Source organism: Microcaecilia unicolor, chromosome 5 (genome assembly GCF_901765095.1).
Source record: "Microcaecilia unicolor chromosome 5, aMicUni1.1, whole genome shotgun sequence".
In the NCBI taxonomy this organism is placed as follows: Eukaryota; Metazoa; Chordata; class Amphibia; order Gymnophiona; family Siphonopidae; genus Microcaecilia; species Microcaecilia unicolor.
Genome location: NC_044035.1, coordinates 257,418,812 through 257,445,693, shown reverse-complemented (window position 1 = coordinate 257,445,693; position 26,882 = coordinate 257,418,812). Strand labels below are relative to the sequence as shown.

The 26,882-nt window shown below is 43.6% G+C and overlaps 1 protein-coding gene across 1 annotated transcript; it reads left to right on the top strand.

Annotated features, from left to right (window-relative positions):
* The first annotated feature begins 1,218 nt into the window (after positions 1-1,218).
* LOC115470666 (butyrophilin subfamily 1 member A1-like) lies at positions 1,219-26,882 on the top strand. Its single transcript, XM_030204027.1, has 5 exons — positions 1,219-1,325; positions 5,928-6,004; positions 9,372-9,704; positions 13,163-13,444; positions 26,726-26,882. The coding sequence occupies exons 2-5, from the start codon at positions 5,956-5,958 to the stop codon at positions 26,758-26,760; spliced, it is 699 nt and encodes a 232-aa protein (XP_030059887.1). The 5' UTR covers positions 1,219-1,325; positions 5,928-5,955; the 3' UTR covers positions 26,761-26,882.

The following is a 26,882-nucleotide window of genomic DNA, read 5'->3' as shown; positions in this document are numbered from 1 at the left end:
GACCTGTCCTCCGGCAGCCCCTCGCAGAACCCCCTCCCCCCTCCACTTTGAGTTTCAGGACCCCCTCCCCTTCGAGTTCCAGAACCCCCCTCCCCTTTGAGTTCCAGGCCTCCCCTCTCTTCGACTTGCAGGGTGACACCCCCTCCCTCCCTCCCTCCGAGGTCCACGCCCCCTCTCTGAAGTCCATGCCCCCGCGCCTCCCTCTCTCTCTCTGCCCTCCAAGCACGACCTGTCCTCCGGCAGCCCCTCGCCTTCCTAAGTGCTGGCTGTATTTTAAAAATTGTTACCTTGGGGTGCAGCGTCCACAGTGAAGGCGAGTGGCAATTCAGACTGCCTTCGCATGTGTCACCTCTGCCTCTGGTCCCGCCCTCGGAAGGAATGGACGAAAGCAAAATAAAAATTGGCGCGCATCCATTTTGGGTCTGAGACCTTACCGTCAGCCATTGACTTAGCAGTAAGGTCTCACGCGTTAATCGGGCAGTAATGACCTACGCAAGTCCAATGCCACTTGCAGTAATTTCATTTTTGGTGCATCTGATAAGTGCCTCCAAAAATAATTTTTTTCTGGCGAGTCCGCTATGTGCGCCAGAAAATAAAAATTATTTTTCAGACATGCATATCGGACACATGCTGAAAATGAAATTATGCAAGAGCCACGCGATAGCACTGGGCACGTGTAGACACCTACACGACTTAGTAAAAGTGCCCCTGTATGTGGATCCCCAGCCCCTTATCAGGATTGTCTTGGCCCCCACCCCTGAAATGTCCTAAGATTTTGTGTAGATTGGGCAATATCATAGAAAGTATTAGGAGAACGCCATCTCATAAACCTTCTCTTCAAGTCTAAAAACTGGAGGATAGAAGGGGCAACTTTCAAGCTATTCACATTGGGATATTTATGAGTGCAAAGCAAAAGTACACATGCAGTTTTGCTGTAAATTTGTAAGTATGTTCTGTTATTTATTTTAAAATATTTGCACTTGATTTTTCTATGGGTAGATATTTGATGAAAAGGTTTGAAAATACCATCTATGCACTTACTTTTTGCCCTTGACAAACACGGTCCTGGAAAGCCCTTCTCAACATGGCTCCATTACGAGAGGGTAATTTTCAGTAAATGAAAGCAGATGAAACACTTTACCTTCGTGATTCTCTCCTCCTCCTACTACTACTTATCATTTCTATAGCGCTACTGAAATCTGCCTTCCTTCCTGGATTTGTCAGAATGAAACAGAAACTTTCACTGCACAGTTTTTGTTTCTGTTTTGGTGCCCTACAAACGTCCTCATTCTCTGGTGCTGGCACACGGAAAACTTGCCATTCATGTAAGTTTATCAGGGAAATGTTGTTTTTCATGAGGGGAGGTGTCCAGGGGGTACTCAGGTACGAGATGGATCCTTAGATTGTGAGTTCTCAAGAGCTGCTGGGTCACAAGTGATTGATTTCAAACAGCGTATGTTTTTTTTATGCTTTAGCAATGCATATAGTAACCACGCTTTAACTGCAGTGAAGTGAGGGTAAACAGAGATCAGGGATGGTTTGTGTGATGATGAGCAGGAACATAATTGGGAGTGAGTAACAGGGGCACAAAGCCCTATAGGGGAGGGAAAATGACTGAAATGTGACTAGCATCAAATGAACAACTACCATCCAGGTTGTGGAGGAAGAGAGGAAAGAGTGAAAAAGGACTGAAGATCAAAGTGGAGGGGCTGGAGGAAGAAAGAGAGGGATCAGAGTGAGAGCTGGGGGATCACAAATACACTGGCTTGTTGTGTAGCTATAGCTGTGGTGATGTCCCAAGCAGGAAGTGTGACAGAATAAAGCAGACAATGGTGAAAATGGGCGAGGGGAAACTGACAGATATCTAGCAGAATTCTCAGGTACATGTAAGTCTATATCTGGGAATGGATGAGGAAAATAACCTGCTTATTAATTCCCTTTTTATTGATGTTAAAGTGTCTGATTACTGTAACTTAAAATGTTTTGTCCAATAACAAAAACCGGATGCTGTGGTCATCATCAGTTGCTAGGTAGATGTGACAGAAACAGGTTGGTATTGGGCTTCCACCCTGCTTTACCACTCCTACTCTTCAAATTTTATATAGTGCTACAAGGTGTATGCAGTGCTTTGCAGACACATAAAAGACACAATCTGTGTTGATTCATTTTACAATTTAGTTAACAGACACTGAGGACAGATGAAGACTGAGGACAAATGGACAAGAAGCAGTAGGGATGTGCACGGGGAACATTTCTGTTTAAATTCATTATTGAATCAATTTCCATTGCATTAGTTTTCTGGTCCCAGAAAACTGTTTGTTTCACAAAGTTCCATTACAATCAACGGGGGAAACAACTGTGAACTCTAATGAGGTAATTTTTTAAAACTGCAATTTCAGAGAGCAAAAGGTCATAATAAAAATAAATACCATAGTGAGCACAAAAAAAGGGAACTCGCATATTTTACTTCATAACATGAGTTACTGTGCATCTATTTCAGTCAAATTTTCAGTAACTATGGAGAAATGTATTGAAAACAAAGCACAAATAATACATGTTACCACACCCTAATGCTGTTGTCACAAACAAGTCTTAAGAATTGGAACGAAACGTAACAGTTGTCCAGCCTACATTTAGCCAAAACTTGTGTGACCTTTTTAGATTACTATTACATAGAGGGTAACCACCATGGAGGAAAACCACCAGAGTTGAGGAACACAGGTAACCCCACAGAAACAATCCAAGGAAAGTGGGTGGCTCTTGACAAGGAACCGAGTGACAACAAATCAGTGGTATACAGTCTTTATTGGTCGTCGATGCACTTATATATATTTGAAGACTTGACACGGCACTGTGTTTTGGCTTAAAAGCCTGCCTCAGGAGTCTAAAACAATAAATATATTTATAATAAGACAAAAAATAATGAAAAAGGGTTCACAAAATAAACTAAAATCCATTAAAAATATGTATATATAAAAGAAATATTTAAATACAAAGGTAAGAGAATTGAAAAAGTATATATATTAAAAATATAAACAATACATGATAAATATAAATATAGAATGTTCATATATAAAAAAGGGGATAACAGAGAGGCGTATAATAAATAACATGCTTGTCAGAAACAAATTTTCTAATCACCAAATGTAAGGGATATCATTAATAGTATGAACAAAGTCAAGACATAAAAGATTTATTTATTTATTGCATTTGTACCCCACATTTTCCTTCCTAGTGGTAGGTTCAATGTGCCTTACAGATATTAAAGAGAATAACAGTTAGCAGGTTCTGAGGCATAGAAGGAAGGGATGAGGTGTGTTTTCTTTGGGGGATCAAGTGTTTTGAGACTTGCAGAGTGATTGTGTCAGGACCAGTTTCACTTTTTCTTTTTTTCCTTTCCGCTTTTTCTTCGTTTTGAGGTTCATGATTGTGGGGGTGTTGTCTGAGTGGTTGCATGGTTGTGGGATCGTCAGGAGGGTAGGCTATTTTGTAGTAGAAAAGGAGGTGAAATAAAATCAATGTTTAAAAATGTATCTTTGAACTGCAATGTGCATATTAAATGAATACATTTGAATAGCATCAAACAAAACTGACCTTTAACAGTAGTGCAAAAGTGCAAAGCTGTGTTGTTGAGCAAAATAGGAGATCACAGCAGTCAAGCTGGGGGCTGATAGCATTGACTGAGGCTGCACACTTGTAATAGTGTGTGTATGTGGGGGGGGTAGGTTTGGAAGGGTAAGGGAGATAGGGACCGAGATAAGGGGGAAGGCGGTTGGGGGGACACGGGGAGAAGTAAAAATGTGAAGGTGCAAATGGAATGGATAAAGATGCCACAAAGAAACCTGAGAAGAAATGAGAAAGGTTGAAAATGGTGAAAACTAGGCATAGATATAGTTGATGATGTTTTTACTAAATGGTCACTGTTGCATTTGTCCTGGTGTGGGTAATTAGATGCCGTCAAGATGGTGCTGGCATCAAAAATAAATTATATCTTGAGTATGGCACCGCTACCTTTCCCTGATCTCTTTGATAAGAATCTGGAGAATAAGGTCACGCTTTTTTTTATGCTGTGAGAAGACACCACGGATTACGTTGTGGAAGCTTAAGATGCTTAAGGAAAGAGGGGGGTGTTAACTTTCCAAATTTTAAGCTCTATTATTGTGCTTATTTGGTTGCTGCTGCTGTTTTTTTAGTTTATTTCTGAGGTGGATGAGTTGGTGCCAAGGTGGCCTGCTACTTGAGAGAGCATTTGCTGCTCCATTTCCATTGGGTACTTCGTTTACTGCGCAGTTTAAGAAGGTTGTGCTTCATTCTTTCATTGTATGGAGTGTGCCGAGAGTATTAGTTTGTAGCTCGGTGTGTGGGTTTGTCATAGCCTCGTTCGCAGTATATTTCAATGAGGTGTAATCTGGATATTAGAATACAAAATAAGTTTCTTAATTGGCCTGTCTGGCAGAATTTTTGCGATTGGTATATGCATCAGCTCCTGCAGGGTAGTGGGTTTAAATCTTTTGAGGAGTTTGGAAGAGAGTGGTTTAGAGCCAAAGTATTACTTCCAGTGGTTGCAAGTGAAGCATTGTCTTCAGAGTTTAGGTTTGCTTGAGGGATTTTTGTGTTGAATTAATAGGGCAGGCTAAGATAGCATCTGCAGTGTATAGAAAGGTAAAATTCAAGAGTGAATATAGGTGTGCTGCAGCTGCTTTGGAGAAAGTTTGGGAGCATGATTTGGAGGAGGAATTTCCGGAGGCAGTGTGGGAGAATTTTGGGGCGAGAGTTTTCAGGCTTTTTTGTCAGCATCAATTGCTCAGTCTTTATTTTATGTTACGCCCAGGGCATTATGGATTCTTTTTACGGTGTCAGAATTATCTGAGAAAGGGCCCAGTTTGTGCTGGTCCTGTCAGTCAGCTGTGGGAACCTTTTAGCATAAGTTGTTTGCTTACCTGAATTTAAGGCAGTCCTGGGGTCCAGTTTGGGAGAGGATTGCAAATGTGTTAACTATTCAGGTTGAACTTCAGGGGAGTCGCCAGACAGCTGATTTAGGGAGGGCCTGAGACCAAAGTGGGTGGGCCCAATATTTCATCTCCACCTCCTCTCCCAGCCCATCCCCTCAAACAGTAAGAAATACCAAAATTTCATCTCTGCCCCCTCTCCCTTTCCAGCACCACTCTCCCTAACTAGCCCCACCAAGCAAACAAACTTATACATTGTGTGGTGAGCAGCACCAGTGTCCTTTTGCTGCCCCTGCCGCCGGTCTCCACGCATGCTCAGTTTCATGCATGCATGAAAATTGCGTTTGGGGGGGCAGCAAGGGAGCAAGCAGCAGCAACTTAAGGATACTGTCGCTCATCACACAAGGTGTACGTTCAATTGGCATGGAGAAGATCTTTGGCTGGTGAGATTTGGGGATCGCTGCCAGTCACACCAATGGAGTACAAATTTTGGATGAGCCTCAGCCCAAAGTGGGTGGGCCCTGGCCCACCCGTAGCTAGCCACTGGAACTTACTTATAAAATTGTTGTTCTGCATTCATCTGCTCTTTCCCATCTTTTGAATAAGGATAGAGCACAGCTGTTTGATATGCTTATGGGGGTAGCCATTCAATATATTCTATCAGAATGGAGAGATAAATACTGCACTGTCAATGAACGATTGGTGGGATGTTGTTTGGTTGGGAAGTGTGAGGAAGTTGCTGCACTTAAGATGCAAAGAATTCGACAGTTTAAAAAAGTGGGGTCTCTATTGGATGTTTTTTTGTCAGTTGTAAATGTGTGTATCTAATTGGGTCTCAGTTGCTGGAGGGTCATGTCCTGTTTGTGTGTGTGTGTGGGGGGGGGGGGTAGTTTTAGTATTTTGTATTCTGTATTTGGTTAAAATATAGATAAAAAATTGAACTGATAACTAATGTAAGCATTTCTTTTGGCATTTTAGTTTCACAAAAGGTTTTTTCCCTCCGAGGATGGCGACTTACTTTGCTTTCATCTTCCTCCTTTCTGTTCTTGGAGTCGGTAAGCTGAAGACTGACTTGAATATCACTGAGAATGAGTTGTTTTATTTTGTCGGAGTAGTGATTCAAGGACTAGAAATTGTTACCATAAACCTAGAAGGCAGCAGAATCACCATCTGAATGCATCTGGTGGTGGGATAGACAGAATTAGAGAGCCTCACTGTACCTGAATGTAACTCACCTTGAGCTACTATTGAAAAAGGTGTGAGCAAAATCCAAATAAATAAACTGAAATCAATAACTGGGCAGTCTCTATATTGGATCCACTTCAGTATTTGTTATGCACAGCTCTTTGGCCTAAAGTAATTTGTACTTTATCAGAAAGGATTGGAGTAAAAACAGAGTTACTTACCTGTAGCAAGTGTTCTCCAAGTACTGCAGGGTATAAATCATCACTAATGGGTAACATCATTGATGGAGCGTGGTGGAGGAAACATTATTCTACCCTTTGAGCTGGCCTAGCACCTATAAGTGCCTGTTCCTGCCTGCCATTGTTACGCTGCTGCATAAGACCCCCTCAGCTAGAAGAATACAACTCCTTGGGGAAGTGGGGGGGGGGGGGGGGGGTTGTGAGGCTTTATGTCTTGCTCTCCTAAGAGCAGAGGATGACCAAAACAAATTTTTTTGTGTCAGTTGGAAATGAATCTGTGGCCGAAATTTGTCGCTCGTTTTTTTTGCCAAAGCCAAAGCTGGACCAACCACCCCTCCCCTGACCAGAACAGCCCCTATTCCTTCCCTCCAACTTCTCCACTACCGCTAACCCCCTCATGCCCACCTGTAGGCCACCGCCCCCTGTAGGTTGCCACCGCTGCCAACATCACCCACCCCTGGATCTACCTTGGTACCTGGTTAGTGGCTAGTTGAGGCAGCAATCCCTAGTCACTCCTGCCCATCATGTGTCCTCAGTCAAAATGGCTAGCACTACTTTATTTGGATTTTGCTCACATCTTTCTTTAGATACACTGGGTATTTCCCTGTCCCTGGAGGACTCACAATCTAAGTTTGCACCTGAGGCAATGGAGGATTAAGTGATTTGCCCAAGATCACAAGGAGCAGCAGTGGGATTTGAACCAGCCATCTCTGGATGTCAAGATCAGTGCTCTAACCACTAGGCCACTCCTTCACTCTGACTTCTAGTGACAGTCTCACGAGATTGCTGCTGGAGGTTGCGGCAGCTGTTTTGACATTTGAACCGGCACAGGAAAGAGCAGTCTGCAGACGCTCTTACACATACCAGTTCCAATCTCAAAATGGCTGCTGCGACCTCTAGTGGCAATCTCACGACTGCTGATGGAAGTTTTGGCAGCCATTTTCAGTGAAGACACGGGATGGGCAGGAGCAACTGGAGATCACTCCTTCCCCTACTAGCCATTAGACCACCAGGTGATAAGTTAGGCCCGGGGAATGGCATTGGTGTCAGCTACATGGGTGGGGCGAGCGTCAGCTTTGGTCTATGAATGGGCCTAGTGGGGGGTGGGGGGTTGGCAGCCTATGGGTTAGCCCAAGGGGGGTGGCAGCAGTGACCTATGGGGCATAGAAGAAAGCTTTGGTTTTTAGCCAAAAATGCACTGGCATTTTCAGATGAAAATTCAGTCTGCCTTTACCTGGAGAAGCTCCAATTGCAGTAAGATAAATCCTAACAGTTGGCATTGCGATAGGGTAAAGGCAATACTGGCACTTATACTTTTAACAAAAAATGTTTCTCTAGGAAGGTAATTATGTAAGGAACTGCCTCATTTTAAGCACTAAGACCATTGGGCTCATTTTTGAAAGAGGACGACGCCCATCTTTCGACACAAATAGGAAGATGGACGTCCTTCTCACAGAAACGTCCAAATTGGTATAATCGAAAGCCGATTTTGGACGTCCCCAACTGCTTTCCGTCGCAGGGACGGCCAAAATTCACAGGGGCATGTCAGGTGTAGCAAAGTCGGGACTTGGACGTGCCTAACACTTAGATGTCCTCGACCCATAATGGAAAAAAAAGGACATCCCTGACGAACACTTGAAGACTTTACCTGGTCGTGTTTTTCTTACAACCAAGCCTCAAAAACGTGCCTGAAATGACTAGATGACCACCGGAGAGAATCGGGGATGACCTCCTTACTCCCCCAGTGGTCACTAACCCCCTCCCACCCTCAAAAAACATCTTTAAAAATATTTTGTGCCAGCCTTATGTCATACTCAGGTCCATCACAGCAGTATGCAGGTCCTTGGAGCAGTTTTAGTGGGCAGTGCACTTCAGGCAGGTGGACCCGGGCCCATCCCCCCCTATCTGTTATATTTGTGGAGGATACAACGAGCCCTCCAAACCCACCACAAACCCACTGTACCCACATCTAGGTGCCCCCCTTCACCCGTAAGGACTATGGTAGTGGTGTACAGTTGGGGGTAGTGGGTTTGGGGGGGGGGTTGGGGGGCTCAGCACAGAAGGTAAGGGAGCTATGAACCTGGGAGCAATTTATGAAGTCCACTGCAGTGTACCCTAGGGTGCCTGGTTGGTGTCCTGGCATGTCTGGGGGACCAGTGCACTAGAAATGCTGGCTCCTCCCATGACCAAGGGGCTTAGATTTGGTCATTTCTGAGATGGAGGTCCTTGGTTTCCATTATCGTCGAGAAACAGAAACGATCAAGTCTTGGGACGACCAAATCTAGGGATGACCAAATTTCATGATTTGGATGTCCCTGACCGTATTATCGAAACAAAAGATGGTCTTGTTTCGATAATACGGATTTCCCTGCCCCTGGATTTCTGTCATCTTTCCATCACAGAACTCATTATGCTCGGGGTAGGGCTTATGTTCATGCTCAATGCTTGACAGATCCCTCCCCTTCTGAAACAGGAACTTTGGAGGGGGCAGGAATCATCAGACCTTGAACATGCACAGATTCTCAAGGCCTTGCATGGCTGTGAGGAGTGTTGTGTCGACAGGCTGATTGACATGCTGGTGCTGCTGCAAAGGGAATAAAGAAGGAAGGGAAGCTGCTAAACTCTTTAGGATGGGGAGATGTTCAACATAGGCATGTTGATTGATGCAACTATGCCACCCCCTGAACTGTGCCACCTAGGCCGATGTCTAGTCTGTCTAGTGTCAGGCCAGCTCTGGCCGGTGAGGTCACTGGACATATATATAGTCAAGGATGCTAGTTAAACAGAGAACTCTGCTTATCTTTAGTTGTTGCTTCTCACCGCTGAATTTCAGGGCCAGTATATCTTTCAAAAAAATTCTGCAGCTCAAAACTCTTGTAATCAACAACCACAGGCAAGTCTTTCTTCCTAGTAGCTTCTCTAAAATACCTTATTAGCTTATTAACTTTTCTCTTCCTCCATCTTTGAGTGAATTAATGCTGTGATCGAATTTTTGCAGGTGGATCGCAGGAGGTGAAAGCACGCCTCTATACCAAAGTTGTCCTGCCATGTGAGTTCCCTTTTGTCCAGGGGCCAGAAAATTTGTTTATCTCATGGGAAAAGGAAGATAAAGGACGCGACATCGCAGTGCACAGCTTCCACGACAATATAGATCATCCTGAAGAGCAGGCAGCCCAGTACAGGGGAAGAACAAGCTTGACCAAGGAGCTTTCCAGAGGAGTGATATCCTTGGAACTGACAGAGGTGACTTCGTCAGATGCAGGAATATACATGTGCAAAGCAGCAAATCTAAACAACAGGGGTAGCAAACTGATTCTTCTAACTATTGATGGTATGCTTTTTCCTTTTTTTTTAAACTTTGAATTTTTATTGAAATAACATCTCAAACATAACAACGAGCCATTGGCTCCAGTACATGACAATGCAACAATTTAATTTTTATTTTAACATTATGCTTATAACCCTTTTATCCCCCCTATTCCCCCCACCCTTTGGTATGCTTTTTCTTAATGAGTTTCCATTGTTCTATTTATATATATAGCTTACAACTTTTCATTCGTAGTTCAAGGTGACCTACATTCTAGCAAAATAGATATGCACTTATTTTGAGTCATACACCATTTTCCTCTCCCTAGACTGCTTCTTGACATGTAATTTAAACCTGCTTCATTTTTAATCTATAGACCAGTAACCTATCCAGCTTATCCCCCTTCATATGGTATATCTGCTGCACCTGTTGCAGATGAAAGACTAAACCCTAATATGAGTGTCTTGTAGTTTCGCTGCAATCTCTTCAATTCATGCAAAGCTATGGGGTTTCGAGTTGTCATAGATTTTGCCTCAGCCACTTATAATTTCCCCTTTAAATCTGCCTTCTCCCAAACGTTGCATCCCCCCACATCCTTAATCAATTTTCCTCTAATAAAAGCTTTAAACTCATCCCATACCACTGAAAAAGATGTTTCTCTATACAGAATAAAATAGACCAGGGCTGCTTTCTTCACATCTTGCAAGTGGAACTCATCCTCCAAGATGGAGTTATTTAGCATCTGGCTTTTACTGCCTTTCACAGGGACTGTGGCTGAAAATGCATGCTCACTAAAGCATGGTCTGACCACTGTCTATTACCAGTCTCCGCTTGTGAAACCATCCTACCCCTCTCCACGTTCAGCAGAAAATAATCTATTCCGAAGTATGATCCATCCACATAAAAAATATAATCCTGAACTCAGGGGTTTCTTTTCCTCTAGGGATCCTCCAAACCTAGCTCTTCATAGATCGCCATTGTATCTTTTTGTTTCAATCCCCCATAGCTTTCCTGCTGGTATCCCCATAGCTTTCCTGCTGGTATTACTCACTCTGAGGTTTAATGTCAGGTTAAAGTTCCCCCTGTGATAATAGCCTCATAATCAATCATACTCCAAAAAGTCAGAAATGATATGCTCGAAGAAGGTTCTCTGCTCCTCATTAGGTTTATACAATACTAGTACCACTTTTTTTTCCATCTTAGCTATCCCAGGAGGCCAATAAATCTACCTTCCTTATCCCAGATCACTTTTTTCACCCAAAACTAACATTTTTTAACAACATCCATGGGGTAAAAGAGGTCAAGAAAGTAGAAAATTTCTTTTGGGTCAATAACCACCCATATTTACAGCACAAGTGAGTATCTTGCATAAAAAGGATATCCAGGTGAGGGTACCCTTTCTCCGTCTGTTTTGGACTCTCTCCTTGATGTGATAGCAACCGTAAGAGAACTGATCCACAACAACAGTATAGCCCTGAGAATCCCCCTCCTAATCCCCACTCCATCAACTTGGTCTTGATGAACATTGCTTAACCCACTCAAACCTTTAGGCATTTCCTACAGAGGATAGTGTGTTGTCCAAGTACTCAAAATCAGTCCATGGTATCCAGCTATTTCTCAAAAGAAATAAACAGGTCTGCAAACCTTCAGCCCTTTATATTTCTCATCCCCTTCCCATCCAGACTCATTCCTCCCTCACACCTGTATGTTGTCCCCATTTCTTCTTTTCCCTACTTCCTGCTCCGCAAACCCCCTTCCCCTTGCACCCATTCTCAGAATCACACATCTTTCTGTGCAATCTGCCAATCATATTATACCCACACCTTGTGCCTGCAGAAGAAGGAGAGTCAAATTACCTCAAGTCCAAGATTCCCACCCATCCATAACCAAAAGTCTTCAAAGTTAAATGCCTGTCTCTACTTTACAGCTTCAAAAACATCTGCTCCTCCATTGACTCTCAGGGGGGTGGTCACCCAGGTTGATATCTGCCTGACCCCCTCAATGCTGTCAGCACATCCTCTGGTAGTACTGTGGATGACAGTAGATCCTAGAGGTCTCCACCACTTGTGTATTGCCTTGGGGTCTTCCTGTCCCCCTCATGTAATAAATCCATCTCAGATGAAAAGGTTCATAGTCCCTACAGCACCTTGAAATCTTGCATGTAGCTCTCCAGCCAGACAAAACTTGCTGTAACATAGTAACATAGTAGATGAAGGCAGAAAAAGACCTGCACGGTCCATCCAGTCTGCCCAACAAGACAAACTCATATGTGCTACTTTTTGTGTATATCTTACCTTGATTTGTAACTGTCATTTTCAGGGCACAGACCATACAAGTCTGCCCAGCACTATCCCCGCCTCCCAACCACCAGCCCCGCCTCCCACCATCGGCTCTGGCACAGACCGTATAAGTCTGCCCAGCACTATCCCTGCCTCCCACCACCGGCTCTGGCACAGACTGTATAAGTCTGCCCAGCACTATCCCCGCCTCCCAACCACCAGCCCCACCTCCCATCATCGGCTCTGGCACAGACCGTATAAGTCTGGCCAGCACTATCCCCGCCTCCCAACCACCAGCCCCGCCTCCCACCACCAGCTCTGCCACCCAATCTCAGCTAAGCTCCTGAGGATCCATTTCTTCTGAACAGGATTCCTTTATGTTTATCCCACGCATGTTTGAATTCCGTTACCGTTTTCCTGTTGATTAGCTCTTAATTTACCTTGAAGGAAGAATGCCTCTTGCTGACAGAGACTCTCTGTCAAGTGGCATACCTAGAGTTTTTAACACCTGGGGTAAGGTGTTGGATCATATGCGTGCACTGTTGGCTCTGCCAGTCCCCTGCCCCTAGAGTTGACATCAGAGGGGACAGGCAACCGGCAGAGGTGATAGCGTGCTCATGGAGATTGCAGCCAGTGACTACTTGATGCACCTGCTTATTGCCTGCCCCTGGGATGGACTGCTCCAACCGCCCTGCCCTTGGTACACAACTGCATACTGCGTCTAATGTTATTGCTTCTGAGGATGAAAATATACCAGTCAATATTCAACCAGCAGTGGTCAGCATATTTTTTATGCACTGACTTAGCTGGCTAAATTCGACTCAGATAATCAATGCCTGCCCCTGGCCCGGCTCAGTCTCTAGGCGGCCCTGCTCCTAACAACTAGAACAGAGTAGTTTCCCTGTATATATACAGTGGTGAATGCCCCAATTTTATGGGATGTTCAGGTTCTGTGCTAGAAACTCTCTTGTTTTGGGGTTTTTTTTTTGGTACCTGTTTCTTACTTTTCTCATGCAGCTCTTACCCTAAGTGGGTGCTGACGTATGTTACTTCCTAACTCCCTCTATTATTCTATACCAGTCCACAATTATAGAGGATGAAAAGAAGGCTACCTGGTTGTTATTCTTATAGTAGTTTAAATACCAAAATGAAATGATTTCCTATTTTGGATGATCTTACTAGTTTATTCTTTGTTTGCTGTAGAGCTGGAGGCTGATGATCCAAAAGTGACTGTGGAACAGAGAAATGGGATGAAGGTTCTGAAATGTGTCTCCTCTGGGCGATATAAGAATCCTCAGGTTGAGTGGCATGACAGAAAGATGAATGATTTGACCAGCCATGCTGAAACTAATGTAAGTGAGGCACAAAGTGACGGCACCAGAACAGTGGAGTCTGTTCTAAACCTTCCCATCACAACAAATGAGCACTACTTCTGCCACATCCATGAGGAGCACCTGAAGAGATCAGTTCGAGCCGTCCCCTCAGGTATGTCCTAACAATAAGCAAAGGTTATAAGCCTTGGAGCTTTCAGACAGCTATTCAGAGGTGAGAATATAAAAAAATAACCAAAGTTCTGAAGAAGAACCATTTCTAGGGGATTATATATTCACTGAGTTTATTTATTTAGGGGTTGATATTCAAAGCGGGGTTATCCGGGGATATTCAGTGGCATTTAACTGGATAATGTTGCTGAATAGATCCTCTAACTAGTTTTCTACTGTGGGAGATCTCAGGGAAGAGTCAGCACTTATGCGGTTAAATGCCCGATATTCAGCATTTACCCGGACAAATTAACAGGTCAACTAGTTCTTGTTTTATGCGGTCCTATGTTTGTCCAGTTTCATTTATCTGTGTTGAATATCAGACTGGCCATCCGCTCATACTTGGATATTTAATGTCGGAGCCTGGATATGGCCTGGTATAAAGTGGTGACCGCTACCAGCTGACTATTGACCCCTTAGTATTTAGCTCACACCAGTGGTAGTTCAAAGTGAGTTACATTCAGGTATTTCCATATCCAGAGGGCTTACAATATAAGCTTGCACCTGAGGTGATGAAGGGTTAAATGACTTGCCCAAGGCCACAAGGAGTATCAGTGAGATTCAAACCTTGGTCTCTCTGGTTCACAGCCTGCTTCTCTAACCATTAGGATATTCCTCCACTCCACAGTGCTGTATTTTTGAAGGATGCTAATGTAATCCTGGTCTCTCGCACAAGTTCTAGGCTCTGGCTAAGCTCTTGGGTCAGGTACCCAAACCAGGGCCATAAACAAAAGTTCTGTTATCATGAGTTGGGCGCAGGCTGAGCCTGGGCTTGATCCCAGTAGGCTGTAGGGTTTTAAGCCACTCTCTTTATCATTTCTCTAATAGTTCATAAGCAAATTGACTTCACTTGCACTCCAAAGAAATTCTCCACTCCAGGGTTTATAGAAAATGCAGCAACTTTACTGGAACTCTGCAGCTGGCAGATATTCAAACTTCACACTTTTCTTTTAGCAAACAGTTCACATTATTAGTAGAGGCTTTTATAACAGTCCAAGACTATTGGCAAAAGTTCTAATAATTGAATTGATAATCTCTTGATAAATCCTAGGGTATTTACATATTTACAACATCATCCAGTCCTGCAATACTCATCCTTTTCAGGCAGAACAATTCAAGTCTGTGGCTTGGCGCTCCTTCCACGGCAAGTTGATCCCACTGGTCTTTTACTGAGCTGCCAGACTCACTCAGGATCAGACCTCCTTGTCCATCCTTTACCTCCAGAGCTGCTGCCTCTGGCACTGAACAGGCTTCTTCCTGTTCTGCTCCTGGGGGGGGGGGGGGGGGGAAGTAACCCTTTCTACCCATCCAGAGCTGTCCTCACAGTTACTGTTCTTGTTAGCAGAAACTACCCCTTGGTTCAGCTTTAGGTTATTGGGCCTGATCAGGATACCTCTCTCCTCATGGGTCCTGGCAGGGGTGAAGGCAACCAAAGACCACGTGCTTTCTAGTACTACAACGTTTATAACATTCAAACTCCCTGCATGATATCCTTTGTCACTTTTCTCCCAATAGCTCCCTCTGGGCTGGATTCTTTACCCTCCCACTGACACTATTCCTCGCCCCAGTGATTCTGGAGAGTTCTCTAAATCAGTTCTAGTACTCCCCTGGGAAAACCCACATATTTTCTTATTCCCAGTTTACCAGGGGATTATACTAACAACACAGGAAAGTTAGGGCATACTAATAAGTTTGCAATAAATTCAAAAGTAGACCAGCTGCCTTTAAGTAAAGAGCAGACAGAAGTGGAAGATTCCAATTACTTCACTCAACCGATAAGCAGGCTGAAAATACAAAACAAAAAACATATATATCAGAGGTTTAAAATATAAAATGGGAGAGTAATACTCTATAACTTTGAATGAAGAACGCATATACTCCCTCCCAACAGCGCGCATATGTGTTATGGTTCATGCATATGCACACCATCAAGAGAGAGAATGCATGCCCCCCCTCCCCACTGTTCCCTCTAAGCTCTGCGGGAATCCTCCATCTACAGTCCTGCCAGTGGGTGGTGCGGTTTCACTATCCCATTTTCAATAATGAGGGATAGGCAAGCCCTGCAGGACTCCAGGGAACTGTTAGGCTTTCAAGGCAGAACTGGATTCGTGAGCCCTTGGACCCCTGCCGAGGAGCGGCAGTGGCAGGCAAAACCACCCTAAACCAGAAACAGGGCAGAACTCTGATGGCCTGGTAGAAATAGGACTGGAACCCTGGACTGGAGTTGCAGCCTGTCATGTTCCCTGACCATTCAGGATATGGGCATCTGAGGATTTGGCGGCCATCTTGGATTTGGGTATCTTCAGGATAGGGTGACCATCTTAGAGGTGGGCATCATTAGTTGTGGCAGCCATCTTGGAGTTGGGCAGTTTCAGGAAGGAAGGCCATATTTGGGCATAAGGGCGTCTCCAGTTGGGGCAGCCATCTTGTTGACAGCTGCACATGTTTGGGCCTAATTCCTGATCTATTTAAAGCCTGACTACCAGTCCTTCCACGCTTTGGTTTCTACTCAGTTCCTTGGGTAGTTGCAGTGCTTCTGGATTCCTTCACGTCTGCTTCTTGGTCTTGACCTCTGCCTGAGCCTGGATTCACTATTGTTTGCTGCCTGGTACTAACCTCTGCTTGTTCCTGACTCTTCTGTTGCCTGCTGCCTGGTCTTGACCTCTGCCTGATCCTGGATTCGCCATTGTTTGCTGCCTGGTACTGACCTCTGCCTATTTCTGACTCTTCTATTGCCTGCGGCCTGGTCTTGACCTCGGCCCGTTGCTGATTTTGCTTTTGTCTTCCGTCTTTTACTGACTACTGTCTGCTCCTGGACCTCCTTTTGCCCTTTGCTAGGCCGTGCCCCGTGGACTTTGTTCTGGACTCAGTTCTTCCTGCAGTTGGCTTCCCGCACCCGGGGGCCCAACCCCTGGGGAACGGAGGTTGACACAGGGGGAACTCGGGGTTGACTGACAGCTCAGGGAGGAATCCTCCTCCATCGAGCACAAGGGCTTACATTCCCTCTCAGTGAGCCTGACATAGCCAAGGCAAACAAGCTGGAACAGGCAGAGCAGGAACAGCTAGACTTCACCTGCGCTTGACCACCGTTCCCCAGGGGTTGAGCCCCTGGGTGCAGGCGGCCGGCAGGACTTACAGGACAGGGCAGGGCAGGAACTAGATACCTACAGGATACACACAGGGTCTAGAATACACAAGGGAGGCTAGGCAGAATACTAGACTAGGACTCTCAGACAAACAATACCACACTAGGTAGAAAGCAGACAGGCTCTAGAATAAGGCCTGAAAGCTGCAAAGCAGCCACTAAGAAAGAAACACAGACAGGAAAGAGTCAGGACTGAAAGCTGCCAAGCAGCCACTAAGAAAGAAACACAGACAACCAAGAACTAGACAAGTACTACAGACCAAAAACAAGTCTAGGAAATAAGCAATAAAACCAAAGCTAAACTACACACAGACTAACTAGAACCAGACAAGGAACTCAGACAAGAAATAGCCTAGGCAGAAGTGCAACAGAGCACACCAACAAACCCAGAGACCTTAGGCAATGCAAAGGCAAAGAGAGAAAGTTTCCAGGTGGTTAATAAGCCTATGAGCAGCAGAAGTTCAGCTGCAGGAATCACAAGGCAGCTAAGGGTGAGGCTAGCTGCCAAACTTCCAACCAAGTCTGGAGGGCTAGAATATCTGTACTGGACTTGAATGAAAGTCTGGAATGTGTAGGGAGACAGCAAGATAGTCTATGGCAGCCACCGGTTCTTGCCACCAGAGGGCGAGGTGAGCACAGCTAAGGAAAGCAGTCACCATCGTGACAGGAACCTACCTGTCTCTAGCCATTGAAATTACAGTATTATAGGGGCAATCTGACCATTTGGGCAAATGTGCAGTGCCCGAGGGCCCAGAGGCTCTGCCCGGTTGCCTGCCACAGCACATTGCAACCCTCACCGGTCCTACCTTGAAGGGCCTGGTGGTCTAGTGACCTCTGCAGGGGCAGGAAAGAATCCCAACTCTTTCCTGCCCACTCCTGCTACTCTGCATGGTGGCAACAGCGCTGCTGTATTTTAAAAATGGCTGCTGAGACTTCTGAGACCAACGCAGTAAGTCTCGACAGCCATTTTGAAAAACACTGCGGCACTGCTGCAGCAGGCAGGAAAGAGTGGGATTCTTTCCTGCCCCCGAAGAAGCCACTAGACCACCAGGCCCTTCAAGGTAGGAGGGCAGCAGTAGTGCAGGAGGGGATGGTGGGGAGGCAGGCAGTGGCCAGGGGGCCCCCAATGACCTTCACTGCCTGGTGCCCAGACCACTGTTAGTCTGCCCCTGCAGTAATGAAACACCACTCCCCACTGGCAGAAATGCAGTAGGAGGACTCCCGCTCAGTTTACAGGGAACAGTGGCTCCCCCCAAACAGTGCACACTTCTGGGACAGTGCATGCTTTTTCTGAAATTTTCATATTTTTTTCTGCTCGTTTTTGTTTGCCATGAAAAGAGATATTATTAGATCATAAAGTTGGGGATACCATAAACAAAAACTGGAGTATATATACTTCAGATACAGATACTCAAAATATTTATTAATACATTCACAATCACTGCATCTCATTCATACTTCACCAACATATTATTAACAGCTTGAACCAGTAGAAGCATTAAGTATAACAATCCTTCAGATGAATATGCAATCAAATAGAACTTTTGTCCAAAGAAAGACCTTTCTGAGGAAAAAATGTGTTCTTCAATATCCTCTTGTCTACCAAGTAAGGAAGCACCACAGGAAGATAAAGAGATCACTTATGGAATATCACAAATCCAAAGATGAATTAATACTCCACTCTGTGACTGCCGATATTGTCAAACATCAACTCTCCAGATATACAGCAGATCCTTCAGATGGACTCAAAATCTTCACACTCATCGAAGCTGCACCGCAAACATTAGACTGCCATTGGGCCAGCTGTTCAGTACATTACATAACTGCTCTTCTGCTCCACGATGCGAGACCGCATTCTGTGTATCTTCTTCAGGAGAAGCAAATAAAATCCTGGGAAGATAACATCCAAAGCATGCTGACAGCGTCCTACGCTGCAGGAGTCTGGAATATCTGTATCTGAATAATCATGAAAAGAGATACACATGCATAGAAACTATAGACTGGTAAAAGCATCTCCCCATGGCAGAACAGTACATTAAAACCCAGTTGAATTTGCCATCTTGTCTTGGTGAGGGCTTTTTACCATTGTTAGGAGCATCTATTTTGTGTTAGCAGCAGCAGAGGAAAGGAAGGAATTTTGGATTTAGCTCATGTCTTATTTTGTTTTCCAGTTGTATCTTATGGTGAGTTACATTCAGGTACCCAATACAATAGGAAATATTTTGGTATGTTTCTGCCACATTTTCTTTTGACTCTCTTTATATTGCTTGGCATATGAAGACCTTCTCTTTCTCCCCTGGATGCACAGAATAATCACTTGGCATTAATACCTCTATTATCAACACTGTTCTCGATGTTTTTTCCCTTTACCACAGTGTCCAGTTTTCTTGTATCAAGCTTTTTATAAGTTGGAATTGGAATGTCCCAGGTGACCATAACCTCTTCATTTACTATAATTCTCATAGGGACATGATCACAATGCTTTTCTGATACAGCAATGAGAGTGCTTACAAAGCTTCTAATGGATGAGACATGTCACCTTGTTGTACCTTTCTGTATATAAACCTTCTTCCATCTGAGAACTTAGCTGCCAGCTATGAGATGTGTATCTGCTCCAGCTTTTCCTTATAGAATCTCAATATGTAATTTTCACAGTTTTTTTCTGTGCTCGCTGTGAACCATCCTGTCCATAATGTTTCCTGTCCGGGAGCCACAGATGATCATGATTCCTTCCAGAATGCAGTACATGTTCATCCTAAGTCTGGCCACTAGGTGTCCCCATTGATCAATGGCCAGGATTTCTATTATTTTTTTTTTTTAGTTGACAAATCTTATAAACTGAAATTATTGATGTCTTAATGGGCAACCATTCAACTAATTCTAAAGTTTCTGTGTTTATTTCTGCTCTTGAGCTTTTTTGCTAGCCTCTGAAACACTCTCTTCATAAATCAGACAAAAGAGTAAACTGATAATTGTGTCTGAAAAATCAAAGCACACTGTATTGCCACAACATTCTGACGGTACCACAGAGCCACTAAAATATCTTGAATATCTCAGAAACCCTGATGAAATTCCACATTTTAGTTTTTGCAAATATAGGGGGCTGTCACCAAAGTTGAGCCTTTTGGTGGAAGATTTATTGCACTTACGTAACCTTTTTTTACCTTGCTGTGTAGGTAGTACTGAGCAGTGCCAGTGGGTGAGTGTATGATGCCCTAGATGAACTTCCAGCTTTGTGACCCCTCCCCCATTAACTTGCAGGTTCCTAGATCCCCTGTACTGAGATTTTGATAACTAAACTCAGCAGTAATGATCATACCTATGACAATGATCCTATAAAAATATATAATTGGAGATCACACAGTCAGTAAATGGTGCTCAAAAACTGATGCAAAAGAAAAAAAAATTGGCACTCAATGCTATTCTACAGTGGGCACTCAAAGATGAACGCTCTTGATCCGCCATATACCTCCCATGTTCACACCCCCTTTTGAGTTGTGCGTCATTGGATTTGGGCGCACATTTCTATAGAATCCAAATTGGTGCCAATTAGTGCCAATTAGCCCCAATTATTGGTATTAATTGGCGCCTAAGCCAATTTAGTTGGGTGCCATATATAGAATTTGGGGGTTAAAGATAATTCAATTAAAATTCAAAGTTGGTCTTGTATACTGCTAAAATCCCCAAAAGAGTTTGATGAGGTTTACAAACAGGTGGGAGAATCCATTTAGAGTCAGACTTTAGGATCAGAAAGAGGTGGGGAGAGGTGATAACTGAGGGATTAGGTAGGTAGGGAAAGGAAGGGCTAGGTGGTTGGTGTGAGGATTCATAGATGGTGTTGTGGGGGGTGACCAGGGAGGAATTTTTGGGAAAAGAAATGTTTTCAGCTTCCTCCTAAAGCTGAGGTAGATGTCCATTTTAATGTCAGTTGGAAGTAGGTTCCAGAGTACTGTACCAGCTACACAGAAGATTGCGGAATCTGAAGCCCTTTGAATGACAGAGAGGTTAAGAATAGTTGCTCTCTCAGACACTTAGAATGGGCTAGATGCAGCATTGAAACGCTAATCAGTAGGTTGGATATGATACCATGAAGGATCTGGTAGATGATGCAGCTTTGAGCCTAATTCTGTCAGCACCTGGGAGCCAGTATAGTTTGGGAAGGTAAGCAGAGACACTGTCAGGGCTGCAGAGAGTGGGGGGGGGGGGGGGGGGGGCAGGGGGCCAAAATTCCCCGGGCCCGGGCCTCCAAGAGGGGCCCGGCACTGGGGTCTCTCTCCTTCTCCTGCTCCCAGGCTGCCGGCGCCATAGTCCCCAGTCTCCACCTGTCTACCCTTAGCTCCGTCGACAGCCCCCCGTCTGTCTGCGACTGGGCCCCCGGCATTAAAAAAAATATCTCTAATCAGCAGCGCAGCGCCTTGCATCTGTGTGAAAGCGGCAGATCGCCTCGGGCTTTCCTTCACTGTGTCCCACCCTCGTCTGATGTAACTTCCTATTTCTGCAAGGGCGGGGCACAGTGAGGGAAGGCCCGAGGAGAGGCGATCTGCCGCTTTCACACAGACGTGAGGCGCTGCTCACTGGCGCTGCGCTGCCGATATAGAGATTTTTTTTAAGGCAGGGGGCCTGGTGGCAGACAGAAGGGGGCTGTCGATGGAGTTGAGGGTAGGCAGGTAGAGACTGGGGACTGCAGCACCAGCGGCCTGCGAGCAGGAGGTGACAGTAGTAGCGATTGGGGGGGGGGTGGCGGTGGGGGCCCTAGGGGCGGCCTTGCCTCGGGCCCAGCTCAGTCTCTCGGCGGCCCTGGACACTGTCATGTCTGTTAAGTCTGAAAATGAGTCTTGCCACAGTGTTTTGAATTATTTGAAGTTTCCTTAGGTAGTGTGATTTGATGCCGAGGAAGAAAATGTCGCAGTAATCAATGTGTGGCAAGACCAGCATTTTTACTAGGAGGGAGAAAGCAGTCTGGTTGAACTGTGACCTTATTAGTCGGAGCTGTCTCATTTTGAGTAGGGTTGCTTTCCAGATATGATTAATGTGGAAGGGAAAAGACAGTGAAGGGTCAAGGAATATGCAAAGCATTCTGGTCTCGGAAGTGACTGTGAGTACTTTGTCTTGAATAGCAGTTAGGTCCATCATGATGGTTTTTGTGGGATCTTGATATTGATTTTGTAGTATTGGCAAGAGCAGTAAGATATCTATGTAATCTAATCTCTATATATGATGAAGACACTTCCCAAAAGCCATTTATATGGGTCAACGGGCTGTGAGGAAACTGCCACACTCCTTGTGGGTAAAAGTCCAGGCTAATGGTTCTCTGTTGCTATTCCAGACCTAGTGTTCTGGTTTGACTGCAGCTGGTTTTTTCTATCCCACCCCCACCCCAGTAACTGCCACCCTAGGAGACAGCCTAGTTGGCCTAATAGTTAGCTTGGTCCTGATTAGATCACTATAGAAATGAGTGGGGTAAGGTTTGTTATATGTTCCTTTGGTCTTAGTTATTCCCATGATGTTTAGTATAGAAGGTGCATTGAATCACCATTGGGTGCATTTATAAATTTGTTCTCATCCTCTCTGGAGAAGAGCATAATGTGAAGTTAGATGTTGTTATGATGTGGAGCCTGAACATTGTCTCCATTGTATAATAAGTAAACCAAAGAAATTTATGAGCAACCTTGAGAACTAAAACTAATGATATGCTGTATTAGGTTAGCTGTATGATTAAACTATACAGCAGTGGTTCCAAAACCTGGTCCTGGAGGCACCCCAGAGCAACACAGAAAAGGTTAAAAGCGCAGAACACAGTTCAAAGCACAAAAAAAGTACCAAGAGCCTTCACAAATGAGACAAGTCCTTTTATTCCACAGCATGGATCAATCTGGTACATCAATAACTCAATTTTGCACGTTAATGACCCCACACTGGCCGTGTTTCAGTGCACAGCACCTGTGTCAGGGTTTTTTTAAATATTAAAGGTCCAGCATCACATCTGGAGATATGAAACGTATCCCAAAACTGTTCAAAACCTCCTAGCTTGGCGTAGAATCGATAGATTTGCATGCAGTGGAAGCAATGCATGCAAATGTTTCTCATGAATATTCATTGTGGGTATCCTGAAAACCTGACTTTCTGGGGTGACTCCAGGACCAGGTTTGGGAACCACTGCTATACAGTGAACTTTAATTTAAAAAATATATATATATTTATTTATTATATTTCAATTATTTAACAAGAATACACTTGTTATGAAATACAGCCAATAAATCATTTGTAAGTATTCAAATTATGAACAATCCAATACTGAAAGAAGAACAAAAATCAAATAGAAGAAAAGAAAAAAGTATTGTATTGAGTATAAAACATCTTTTCTACTTCCTCAGACCACTATTCAACAGGAGGGCGCTAATGAATAGAGAAGTTTTTGTATTATATAACATTCCAAACTTGGCTAAGTAAAACTCCCTATCAATTATATTAGATGTTATTACAATTGTTTCATATCTACGAATGATTTAAGCTGTTCTGCTGAATAAAATACATATTTTGTCATACTAATTTTAACTATATACTTGCATGGATAAGCTAAAAAGAAGGAGCCACCCATTTCTATAGTTCTTTTCTTCATAGCTAAAAAGCTTTTCTTTTCTGCTGTGTCTGTTTTGTAACGTCTGGAAATATCCAGACTTTTTATTTATTGCACTTGTATCCCACATTTTCCCACCTATTTGTAGGCTCAATGTGGCTTACACAGGCCTGTTATGGCATTGCCATTCCAGGGTAAAAGATACAATTGGTGTTACAAAAGATCAAGGATAACAAAAATAACTGATCAAATAGTTATAGCAAGAAGACTTTTAGGGAAGGGTGGAGTGATGAAGTGTTGTAGTTAAGCTATGGATTCTCGAGGTAGGCTTTGTTGAAGAGATATGTTTTCAGAGATTTGCGAAAGTTAGTTATTTCGTTAATTGTTTTCAGGTTATGATTAGCATTTAAAGTAAAGCCTCATAACCGAATTAAGGTCTTGTTCAAAAACAAATGACTATCAAAGTTGTTCTTTCTGTAGATTCATCCAAAGATTGTTCCAACAGTTCAGATACATTACTCAAATCAACAGCTGTTTTTTTTTTTTGCACATCTCCAGTCTTTCCTTCCTCTTTCCTTGGGTTAGCAATATAATATATTTTATTTATAGGAGGCATAGCTTCCAGAGGTATTTTCAAAGATTCATTTAGGTATCTTTTAAATAATTGTAAGGGGGAATTCCCAAGAAGTCTGGGGAAATTCAAGAGACGTAAATTTAATCATCGATTAAAGTTTTCTATCTGTTCGATTCTCCGACGTAAGTCAATATTGTCTTTTACCATTGTAGTTTAAGTAGAGGAGTGTGGTAGCCGTGTTAGTCCACTCTTAAGGTTATCAATAGAAATCAAACAAAATAAAACATGGAAAAGAAAATAAGATGATACCTTTTTTATTGGACATACATTGGAAATGTATTAAGTTATGTCCAATAAAAAAGGTATCATCTTATTTTCTTTTCCATGTTTTATTTTGTTTGATTTCTATTGATAACCATTGTAGTTTTAAACTCATGTAATTGTTTAACTTCTTTTTGAATTTCAACAACTTTTAATGCAAGATCTGATTTAACTGAATCTACAGTAGATTTCAGCTCATCAAACTTTTGATTCAAAGTGATAACTTCACCTGAAGATTTTTGAAGCGTCTGGTCCATTTTATTCAGCTTTTGCCAAATCATCTCCAAGAATCCCTCCGGTACTTTCTCCGAGGTTTTAACCTCGAATCTCAGCGTCTTTTGCAAGAGCTCTGGATCCCCACTCGACAACTGCTCTTCCGGCGGTTTCTTGAGTTGTCTCGAGAGTTGAAGCCGTCGCCGGACACGGAGGCAATAATAGAGTTGGTGGAGATAGAGAAACTTCCTCTCCCAGTGAGGGCTCACCTTCTCCGATCCTCCCCTCTATGGGATCCGTCTCTCTCAATGTTTGGGAGGTGGAGGTAAGGAAGCGTTCTATGCTTGGCTGAATAGGCGAGGATGTTGTGAAAGGAGGAGGCACTGATCTCACCATCCCCTTTCATTTTGTATGTGGCAAAGTGTCGAGGAAATTTCAGCCCCAGCTTCGCGAGAGCGTTTCATAGACCAACCATTTACGCCGCCGTCAAACTTTAAATTTTACCTAGAGGAGAACTAGGGAAAGATGGAGCCCATAAAGAAATACTTACTGTATATGTAGTCAGTACTATATTGTATGGTATTTAATGCAAAGGCCATTGTCCAACATGAGACAGCTGTTATGGGCTGAGTGATTTTAGGTGTCTCTCTGTGTTTAAGAAAGTGGCTGTGTAGAACAGAATCAGAATCTACTCTGAAAGACGCGCTATCCAACCATGACTCAAATATGAACGAATCCAAAAATAACAGAAGCACAACTGGTAATAATGTTTTCAAAATATCCAAGTGTGGTAGACATTTACCCTAAGTATGTTAGAACTCTAATCATAATTCACCTGTAACCAAACTTAACCATTCTATAACTCTACCGAACATGATAGACATTGTCACGGGCAGGACATCTCTTGGCACGGTTTAGCTTCTTTCCGCTGTGTTTCTCTCCAGTAGCCACATCTCATCAAAACAGAGCTTGTGAGCCAACCTCTTTTCAGCAATAACATAGCACTTTATTATGGTTTCCAATAGTAAACATAATCTTGGCTTAGATAGACAATTTACTCATGCAGAAATCCGGCTAGGGATTTTCGACACCTTATCCATATAGCCTCTTTCATTAGGGCTTCCTTCTCAGGGAACCCTTGCAACACTGGGCCTGGCTCAGCAGGGGTTTGGGGCCTCTGTTTCTCTGTCTCTCTGGGCTGAGGCCCTTCCTCTTGCTCTCTGCTTGTCCCTGCCCTTCTGCTTCTTTCTCTCTAACTGCAAGAGTTCTCAAATCCCTCCCATGGGACCACTCCCTTCTCTGATTGGCAGCTGGAAGCTCTTCTCTGAGGACACTTAAATCCCTTTCAATCATTGGGATTCTGCTCTGGGTTTCTTCCCCTCCTGAGGCTCCATTATGCTACTCAAGTGGGAGAAGTGGAATAGGTAAAATCGGGACTGCTCTGTAATCACCACAACATGACATAACCCTACTCTAATCATACTCAGTGAAGATAGTCAAAGCCAAAGTTTCCAATTTTTTATTATTTGTTATACCACCCATCAGGATCAGTCTGAGTGGTTTACATATATGTATAAATTTATAATATGGAACCAATGAAAGGAATTCCATTAGGACAAGAAAGCTAGAAAAAGTACAAAGGATAGAGTTATAGTAGTGCTGCCCAGGACGTTCCACCGCTTCTGCAATCCTTGACTTTTTTTTTTTGGGGGGGGGGGGGGGTAATGAGTAACTCGTGAAAATGTGTCTTTATAGATCTTTATAGCAGTTTTGAATTTGATTAAAGAATCTTGTAGTTGTATGTAATTGGGGAGGGCAATCCAGAGGCAGGGGCCTACTACATGCTTGAGCCACACCCTAACCAAATCCCACCATGGTAGAATCTATCCAAACCTAGAATACCTCTAGCTATAATCAACTATAAAAGAACTGTAGCTTAATCCATCCCACTCACTATTAACCTTACACTAACAGAAACCAGTCCTGTCAGGCTAAAACGGAATCAATCATAAAACCCAAACCCTGGGGTGGCAGCAGAGGGATGCGGTCCATGTCCAGAGACTCATTGTGGGGCCTCCTTTGTATAAGTCACAAGAGCCAATAAGTGGGATCATCTGTGTGAGAGACACAGTTGCTTATTGGTAGGTCCAGCTATGCCCAAAACTACCCTGTGAAAAAGATAGAACCCAGATACAGCTACAATATTAAAGAAGCCAGGCCCAGCTAAGCATGAAGTTAAAGTAATACCCTGGAGATTGAGAACTGCATGCGTAGCATTGTTGTGAACTGTTGTTATGATGAATTGCTGTAACTTCCTGATGCTTTAAATTAAAAGACCTCTGAAAAGTAATCATCCTAGCCAAAGTTTTAATATATTTCCTCTTATACCTTGCAGATGGTCAACTTGTTGAGCTGAATGATGAGCTGTAAGAATAAGGAGCAGCGTGCACCATTTTAATGTTTTCTGGAAAGTTCATTTATCTTTTATTTTTTTTTACATTTGTACCCCGCGCTTTCCCACTCATGGCACGCTAAATGCACCACCCTAACCA

Coding starts and splice junctions, on each gene's coding strand:
- LOC115470666 (XM_030204027.1), top strand. CDS start 5,956: ATGGCGACTTACTTTGCTTTCATCTTCCTCCTTTCTGTTCTTGGAGTC. Junction 9,705..13,162: donor GATTCTTCTAACTATTGATG/GTATGCTTTTTC, acceptor TGTTTGCTGTAG/AGCTGGAGGCTGATGATCCA. Junction 13,445..26,725: donor AGTTCGAGCCGTCCCCTCAG/GTATGTCCTAAC, acceptor TATACCTTGCAG/ATGGTCAACTTGTTGAGCTG.